This window comes from Chlorocebus sabaeus, chromosome 8 (assembly GCF_047675955.1).
Source record: "Chlorocebus sabaeus isolate Y175 chromosome 8, mChlSab1.0.hap1, whole genome shotgun sequence".
Lineage (NCBI taxonomy): Eukaryota > Metazoa > Chordata > Mammalia > Primates > Cercopithecidae > Chlorocebus > Chlorocebus sabaeus.
Genome location: NC_132911.1, coordinates 30,365,009 through 30,374,516, shown reverse-complemented (window position 1 = coordinate 30,374,516; position 9,508 = coordinate 30,365,009). Strand labels below are relative to the sequence as shown.

Below are 9,508 nucleotides of genomic sequence, written 5' to 3'. Positions count from 1 at the left end.
GCCCAGGCTAGAATACAGTGGTGTGACCACATTTCACTGCAGCCTCAACCTCCCGGGTTCAAGTGATCTGCTACCTCAGCCTCCTGAGTAGCTGGGACTACAGGTATGCACCACCACACCCGACTAATTTTTAAATTTTTTGTAGACACCAGGTCTTACTATGTTGCCTACACTGGTCTCAAACTCCTGGGCTCCAGTGATCCTCCTCCTGTGGCTTCCCTTTCCAAAGTGCTGGGATTACAGGCATGAGCCACTGTGCCTGACATCCTCTAGTGTTTGAAAGAAAAAAAAAATTTTTTTAAAGAGACAGTGTCTCATTCTGTCACCCAAGCTGGAGTGCAGTGGTGCAATCATAGCTCACTGTAACCTTGAATTCCTGGGCTCAAGTGATCCTTTCACCTCACCCTCCAGAGTAGCCGGGACTACAGGTGTATGTCACCACACCCAGCTAATTATTAATTTTTTTTGTGGAGATGAGGAACTCCCCTGTGTTGCCCAGGTTGGTCTCGAACTCGTGGGCTTAAGGGATCCTCCTGCCTCAGCCTCCCAAAGTGCTGGGATTACAGGTGTGAGTTACTGCACCCAGTCCAAATTGGTGTTTTTTCTGTGTTCCGTCTCCATTTATTACATGTCAGCCTGTAGGAAGGAAAAACTTTCCCTTCTTCCCTTACATTTTGTAATCAGAAAAAAATTTTTGTAAAAGAATTGGATCCCATTCTAATTGGGGTGTGGTATGTTCCCATTCTCCCTCGTTGTGCTGGGCCTGGCTGCCCTGTGACCTGGATCTTCCTTCCTTTGCCTACCGGGCTCAGCTGTGTGCTCGGATGACCTGTGCACGGTCCTTGTGGGCACAGGATTGTGGCCTACCACAAGACAAATTCGAAGCTGCACTTACTACTTTGTTGTGCAGTTGGTAGTTGTAGATATTCCCAAAGGAGACATCAGTCTCTACAGCTTGGGAGGTCAATGTTTTTGTGTCTCCATCTCTATCCTTTTCTCTGTGCTTCATCTGTGAATCACAAAAACCGCTACTCCAAATTAATCCACTCTTCCAATGTTTCTCAAATTTATGAGTCACCTGAAGGCAAGAAACAGTGTTGGTGAAAATGCAGTTCCCAGCTGGGCACATGCACGCCTGTAATCCCAGCTACTCAGGAGGCTGAGGCCAGAGGATCTCTTGAGCCTAGGACAGGAGTTCGAGACCCCTGACTTTAAAAGGAAAATAAGGCTGGGCACGGTGTCTGGCACCTATAATCCTAGCATTTTGGGAGACCAAGGTGAGAGAATCGCTTGAGGCCAAGAGTTCCATACTAGTCCTGGTAACATAGCGAGCCCCTATCTCTACAAAAAACAACAACAAAAAATTAACCGGGCGCTGTGGCGGACACCTGTAGTCCCAGCTACTGGGAAGGCTGAGGCAGGAGGATCGCTGCTTGAACACGGGAGGTGGAGGATGCAATGAGCAGAGATCACATCACAGCACCCCAGCCTTGGGGAGAGTGAGACCCAGTCTCAAAGAAAAAACAACAATCAAAAGTGGTCTCTGGAACAAACCTGGAGAAACAACAACCCCCCGAATAGAGGCATATTTTTCTTCCTGGAGAAGCCGGTGCCAATGGCAACTCCCCAGGGGGCCAGCTCGGGAAAAGCCAGCTGAAACGAGAGAACGAGGGGACGAGAGGACGTTCACCGTCCCCCGCCTCGCTCCACCGGACTTCAGAAAGCTAGACGCTGCAGGCGCCGCTCGGGATCCGGGTGCCGGGGTGAGGACGGAGGCGGAGAAACCCCTCAGGCTCCGCCACCGGGGCGGGGAACAGGGAGGCGGCCCCGACTCTGGGCACCCTCCTGGGTCTCGCCTAGCGGCGGGCGCGTGCTTAGTCACCGTGAGGCTGCGCTTGCCGGAGGCCCGCGCCCCCCTTCCCCAGGGACCGCCCCCGGGCCGCCCGCCCCCCTCGGCGCGCCACTTCCGCGTGCATGGCACTGCTCACTCGAGCCGTGAGCGCCCGCGCGGGGCCGAGCTGGCGGCGGGCGGCGCGCGCCTCCGCAGCCTTCCAGCTGCCTCTGCTTGAGCCCGCGGCCGTCACACGCGCCCTCTCCCGTGCCATGGCCTGCAGGCAGGAGCCGCAGCCGCAGGGCCCGCCGCCCGCCGCTGGCGCCGTGGCCTCCTATGACTACCTGGTGATCGGGGGCGGCTCGGGTGGGCTGGCCAGCGCGCGCAGGGCGGCCGAGTTGGGCGCCAGGGCCGCCGTGGTGGAGAGCCACAAGCTGGGTGGCACTTGCGTGAGTACCGCCGTTTGTTCGATCAGGGGGCGCCGCTTTGTCTCGGCCTTTCGGGGGACAGCCTGTGCTCGTTCGTATGGCGATCCCGTCTCCCCGAGCTGCGCTTTCCTCTTTTCCACCCCTGCAACTCCCCATTCCGAAGCCGGGACCCCAGCAGGTGGAGAAGAGAGAAGCGTCCAGGGGCTTCTTTGCGGCCCCCAAAGCCAAGGCAGCGTCTGCTTCCGCAGGGATGCGATATTGACCATGGCCGGGGCGGGTTAGATTAACCTTCCTCCATCCTCACTTGTCCAAGTGGGAGAGGATTGGATTCTATACTTGACCGCGTCAAACACAAAACTGCATCTGGGAACATTGCTGGTGGCCTGTGTGTAGGGACGAGGGTGACGGTGTCGTTGATGGTGGAGGGTACCCTTGAAGAATGTAGATCCTGGTTCTCCCGTTTCAAGGGCAGAATGATTTATAGCGGTTGTTGTCAACCTTGGCTGCACATTCGAATCACCTGAGGGTGCCTGGATTCCCGACTTAATTGGTCTGAGGTGCAGCCTGGGCTTTGGGATTTTCAGGTGATCTGAATTGCAGCCAAGGCGACCTTGATTAGGTGAGTTCTCAGAGCTTTTGTTTTGTCTTGGTTTCATGTGGATTGCAAAACTAAAAACAGGGATGTAAATCCTGAGATTTACAAACTTTATAATTTTTGAAAATAAGGGTTTTTGTTTGTGTGTGTTTGTTTTTTGAGACAGGGTCTTGCCCTGTCACCTAGGCTAGAGTGCAGTGGCCATCATAGCTCACTGCAGCCTCCAACTCTCAGACTCAAGAGATCCTCCCGCCTCGAGCCCCTGAGTAGCTGGAACTACAAGGGGCGAACCACCAGGCCCAGTTAATTATTATTATTTTTTGTAGAGATTGGGGTGTCGCTATGTTGCCCCTGCTGATTTCAAACTCTTGGACTCAAGCTGTCTTCCCGCCTTAGCCTCCCGAAGTGCTAGGATTACAAGGCTGAGCCACTGCACTCATCCTAAAAATAAATGTTGTTTCCAAGTTATTGGTGTGCCCACCCTTTTCTATCACAAGATTTGGGTGTTGACGATTAAAATGCTGTATCCAAGAGGAACCTGGGATTCGGGATAGGTTCTCTAAATTCCTTTGGAGATTAATATTTAAATTATGTCAAAATGGGAACTTAAGAACAGGGATGGGCTTCTATGTTTGTGTATCTCTTATCACCTTAAAATCCCTTACTCAATAAGCACTTGTGCAATGAATGAAACTAGAAATTGACAGTTATGAAAAAGGCTGACTTCATTGTTAAGTGCCCTTTTTAAAAAATGAACATGGAGTTGAAGAGGAAGGAAAAATCCCTATTAATTATCAACTTGCACTTTGACACCATAGTCCAGACTGAAGGTTAGAAGTCTGTCTCTCCAGAAGGCAGATTGTGGGGTCCCACTGAGTGCCCCCTCCCACACCTCGTGAGAGTACTTGATCACTGCTCACTTCGGTTCTGCTTGCCACATTTTTCTCTTCCTCTTTCTCTGCTTATGTTATAATCTGCTTCAGAGGTTCACCCACTTTACCTTCCTGTTACGATTTTTTTTTTTTTTTTTTGAGAGGGAGTCTCATTCTGTCACCCAGGCTGGAGTACAATGGTGCAATCTGGGCTCGCTGCAACCTCCACCTCCTGGGTTCAAGCAATTCTCCTGTCTCAGCCTCTCGAGTAGCTGGGAATGTAGGTGCACGCCACTATGCCCGGCTAGTTTTTGTACTTTTAATAGAGATGGGGTTTCGCCATGTTGGCCAGGCTGGTCTCAAACTCCTGACCTCGGGTAATCCACCCACGTTGGCCTCCCAAAGTGCTTGGATTACAAGTATGAGCCACCACATCTGGCTAATTTTTAATTTTTAAATTTTATTTATTTATTTTAGTTTAGTTTTTTGGATGGAGTCTTGCTCTGTCACCCAGGCTGGAGTGCAGTGGTGTAATCTCGGCTCACTGCAAACTCTGCCTCCAGGGTTTAAGCAATTCTCCTGCCTCAGCCTCCCAAGTAGCTATTACAAGTGCCCACCACCACACCCAGCTAATTTTTGTATTTTTAGTAGAGACGAGTTTCACCGTGTTGGCCAGGCTGGTCTTGAACTCCTGACCTCGTGATCCACTCACCTTGGCCTCCCGAAGTGCTGGGATTACAGGTGTGAGCCACTGCACCTGGCCTATTTTCATTATTTTTATTTTTTTAGAAACAGGGTTTTGCCATGTTACCTAAGCTGGTCTCTTACTCCTGGGCTTAAGCAGTTGGGCTGCCTTGGCCTCCCCAAATGCTGGGATTACAGGCATCAGCCACCACTCCTGTCCCATTTTTTTGTATTTTAAGTGCTTGGATTGGGGACGGGTAGGGAGAAAACGGTAGATATAATTGTTTGTGAGACATGTCCCTTCCCTTAAGGAATTTTGTGGTTGTGAAAGAAAAAAAAATCTTGGAATCCCAAACTATGCCATAGGGAAAGTTCGGTTTGGGAACTGAATCACGCAAAAACTGCTTTTCCTTTTGTTCCCAAACAGACAGCTGTAATTTCACAATCCCATGTCATAGCCTCATCTCCTCTACTCCCTGTTTTCACTTTATCTTATGTAAAATGTAGATTTGCTGAGGCTCATAAGAACCTCACAAGAATGTAGCCATCTAGGTTGGGCGTGATGGCTCACTCCCATAATCCCAGCACTTTGGGAGGCCCAGGTGGGCAGATCACCTGAGGTCAGGAGTTCGAGACCAGCCTGGCCAACATGGTGAAACTCCGTCTCTACTAAAAATACAAAAATTAGCTGGGCGTGGTGCGGGCACCTGTAATCCCGGCTACTTGGGAGCCTGAGGCAGGAGGATTGCTTGAACCTGGGAGGCGGAGGTTGCAGTGAGCCGAGATCATGCCACTGCACCCCACCCTGGGCAATGGAGTGACACTTCGTCTCAAAAAAAAAAAAAAAAAAAGAATTTGCCTTACTGACTATGCTTCTCTCTTTTCTTTTTCCTCCTCCTTGTTCATTCCCCTTTAAATGCTAACATTCCCAAAACCTCGTTTGGAAAAAGCATAGGTCATAGGTACTCCTGCGATCTGTATTTTTTCCCATGTGCATCTTCAACCTTGGCTAAATAAATCTCTGTAGATTGAGACCTGCCTCAATCACATTTTGGTTTGCAGCGGGGAAGACAAAATACAGACAGTCAACCCCGAAGGGGAGTGGTTTGTGTTAATTGCTGCAAGTAATAAGAAATTATGGTAGTCCAGAGAACAGGTGAAGTGATCACTTATGTGTGGGCACTATGGGAAGATTTCATGAAGGAGATGGTATCTTTCAGGACCTCTAAAGATAGGGTCGGGCGTAGTGGCTCACGCCTGTGATCCCAGCACTTTGGGAGGCTGAGGTGGGCCAATCACTTGAGGCTAGGAGTTTGAGACTATTCTGCCCAACATAGTGAAACCCCGTCTCTACTAAAAATACAAAAATTAGCTGGGTGTAGTGGCACACGCTACTCGGGAGGCTGAGACACGAGAATCACTTGAACCCAGAAGGCAGAGGTTGCCGTGAGCTAAGATCATGCCTTTGCACTCCAGTGTGGGCAACAGAGTGCGATTTTGTCTCAAAAAAAGAAAAGAAAAAAAAAAAAAGGTGGGGGGTTAGGTAGTATTCTTTGACATTTGGAACCTTAAAAGATGGGTCCCAGGCCTAGGCATGGAAACGGGATATGTTGTGTAATCAAATTTGGAGCAAATGGTGTCTCTTTAATAGAAATAAGAGATGAGAAGCTGATGGGTAGGTTGTGGTTTGAAAAATGTGGAGTTTCTGGACACACAGTGAACTGGGGGCGGGGGCGGGTTTGAGCAAACCAGTGACTCAGTGAAAGTAGTTTTGTAGTAAGCCATAGGATTGAGATCTCACCCTTGGTGATGCCCAATAGAAGAATTTTGTCTTCCTTTTTCTTTTTATTTTAATTTATAGAGATAGAGTCTCAGTACATTGCCCAGGCTGGTATTGAACTCCTGGACTCAAGCAATCCTCCTGCTTTGGTCTCTGAAAGTGTTAGGATTACAGGTGTGACCCACTGTGCATGGCAGAAGTTTAAGATTGGTTCTCCTATGAGTTATTTCCTAAATAAAATCCATTAATTTGTAAAGCTTGGGGAAATTTTAAAGTTGTGGTGAATGAACTCACACGGAAGGTTCAAATTAGAATGTGTGTCTAGCAGGGGTCATTTACAGGTAGTGAAATTGGTTGGTTTTTCATCGTTTTATCAGTGTTCCTTCATTTAATTGTTCAACTGTTAAAGTTTATGGGAGGCCATTGTTTTGAACCAGCCTCCTGTACTACGTCCCAGCAGACCTGGGTGTGTGTGTGTGTGTGTGTGTGTGTGTATGTTGCTCTGTCACCCAGACTGGAGTGCAGTGGGGTGACCTCGGCTCACTGCACCTTCCATCTCCTGGATTCAAGGAATTCATGTGCTTCAGCCTCGTGAGTAGCTGGGACTACAGGCGCACGCCACCATGCCTGGCTAATTTTTTGTATTTTTAGTAGAGCTGAGGTTTCACCATGTTGGCCAGGCTGGTCCCGAACTCCTGACCTAAAGTGATCCACCTGCCTCGGCCTCCCAAAGTGCTGGGATTACAAGTATGAGCCACCGCGTCTGGTGTGTTGTTTCATTTTTAAGAGACAAGGTGTCCCTCTGTTTCCCAGGCTGGAGTGCAGTGGTGTGATCTCAGCTCACTGTAGCCTCAAACTCGTGGGCTCAGGCAATCCTCCCACCTCAGCCTCCTGACTAGCTGGTTCTGCAGGTAGATACCACTGAGCCTTGCTTGAATTCAGTATTTGAAGTCTCCAAAAGGTTAAATAAATTGCTCCTCTCATGATCACGTGTAGACTGGAGAGAAACGCAAAGATCGCCCAAAGCCAAGGTGAATTAGAGCCTTCTGGGAGCTTTGCCTCTGTGGTTCGCTTCTCTGCCTACACAGGTGTTGGGAGAGTCAACTTAAGGAAAAGTTCTTTCTGAATTGCCGCTCCCTTTGCCCCAGGGCCTGGGGAGCTTGTGGTCCCGGGTTCCTGCTGAGTGTACTGATTCTGTGATAAGAATAACCAGGTTCCTGTGGTTTTGGCGAGTAGTTCTCACCAGTGAGAGTAGGGTAGTGAGGGTTGATCATGTGACAAAAGTTCATGATCGCCAAGTCACAGTGAACTGTGCTGCATAGCCCCAGTTGGAGAGGCCTGCTGGGGAGAGAAGTAGGGGCTTCGAAAGATCCGTGAACAACAGGCTGCTCAGTGAATCATTGTTCATCTAGGCTGAAAACAATTACCCAGCAACAGGTAAATCATAACCTCACTTGGAAGTGATACTGTGTACTTTGATATTATGTCTATACCCTGAGAAAGCTGAACACTGGACATGCTTTTTTTTTTTTTTTTGAGACAGGGTCTCACGGTGTCACCCAGGCTGGAGTGCAGGGGCATGATCATAGCTCACTGCAACCTTGAACTCCCAAGCTCAAGTGATCCTCCCGCCTCAGCCTCCCTAGTAGTCAGGACCACAGGCACATGGCCACCACCCTGCCCCGGCTGATTTTTTAAATTTTCAGTAGCGATAAGGTTTTGCTTCGCTGCCCATGCTGGTCTCAAACTCCTGAGCTCAAGCAGTCCTCCCACATCACCCTTTCAAAGTGCTGGGATTATAGGCATGAGCTGCCGTGCCCGGCCTGAACATGCATTATTAAATGTTTTAATTTAAACATACATTATTAAATATTAAATTACTAAAAGGAGGTCAGTTTAAAGGAACTCTGTCATCAGTTCCTACAATATTGACAGATAGCTTTCCGAAATAGAAGGGTACCCTAATGTGTCTCCCGGGTTTAGAATTTCATAGAATGGGGCCCACTCATATTCATAAGTGACAAATAAAGGAGTAGCCATAAAGGGTGGGGCTAAAGCAAGCAAATGCTATTGTTGAAATTTGGCTTTTAACTTACCTTGTTGGCTGCTTAGTTTTTTTGTACTAGTCTTCGTATACTGTTGCTTTGCCATCTGCCTCAAAACCCACTAAATCTGCAGGGCTAGGAAAAGAAAGACTGCCTCTGAATCCTCAGGGTGTCTATTTCTTTGTAAAACATACTTTGAAAAGTAACCACAGAGAATGCTTTTTTTTTGAGACAGAGTCAGGCTGTTACCTAGGCTGGAGTGCGGTGGTGCCACCTCGGCTCACTGCAACCTCTGACTCCCGGGTTCAAGCGATTCTTCTGCTCAGCCTCCTGAGTAGCTGGGACTACAGGCACGCGCCACCACGCCCAGCTCATTCTTTTTTTTAGTAGAGATGAGGTTTCACCAGGTTGGCCAGGCTTTCCTCGAACTCCTGACCTCAACTGATCCACTCGCCTTGGCCTCCCAAAGTGCTGGGATTATAGACATGAGCCACCGTGTCTGGCCAAGAATCCAAGAACTTTTTTTATAGAGCGAAACTACAGGAATGACGTGGAAATACTGATACCTTTTGGCTTTTTTTTTTTTTTTTTTTTTGACACAAAATCTCACTCTGTCATCCTGGCTGGAGTGCAGTGGCACGATCTTGGCTCGCTGCAACCTCTACCTCCCAAGTTCAAGTGGTTCTCCTACCTCAGCCTCCTGAGTAGCTGGGATTACAGGTGCCCGCCACCACACCTGACTAATTTTTGTATTTTTAATAGAGACAGGGTTTTGCCGTGTTGACCAAGCTGGTCTCAAACTCCTGACTTCAAGTGATCTGCCTGCCTCGGCCTCCCAAAGTGCTGGGGTTACAGGCCTGAGCCACCATGCCCAGCCCACTTTGGCATTTGTAAGTGGATTCCAATCAGTGACAAATAATTACCTTCTATTCACTAGGTGTTGCAACATTAAATATTATTGCGGTTACTTTTGCACTAGCCTAATAGGATGTAGAGGTCCCAGGTCCTTTTCTTTTGGGGGGAACGGGAGATGGTGGGCATCAGGTAATAGTGGGGACTGACATCCCTGAAAGAGTTGTCTCACAAAACTATTTGTTGTTCTCCCTGAATGCCCCAGAGTAACAATTCTTTTTATTTAAAACAAAATTTTTTTTTTTTGTTTTTTGAGACAGGGTCTCACTCTGTCGCCCAGGCTGGAGTGCAGTGGCACGATCATGGCTCACTGCAGCCTCAATCTCCTGGGCTCAGGTGATCCTCCTGCCTCAGCTTCCCA

General features: G+C 48.7%; 1 protein-coding gene across 1 annotated transcript in view; it reads left to right on the top strand.

The window, feature by feature from the left end:
* Window positions 1-1,959: 1,959 nt before the first annotated feature.
* GSR (glutathione-disulfide reductase) overlaps window positions 1,960-9,508 on the top strand; it is a 59,978-nt gene continuing 52,429 nt past the window's right edge. The window contains exon 1 of the mRNA XM_073018024.1: window positions 1,960-2,280. Within this exon, the coding sequence (XP_072874125.1) occupies window positions 1,975-2,280 (306 nt within the window). The 5' untranslated portion in view covers window positions 1,960-1,974. The remainder of the gene's footprint in view (window positions 2,281-9,508) is intronic.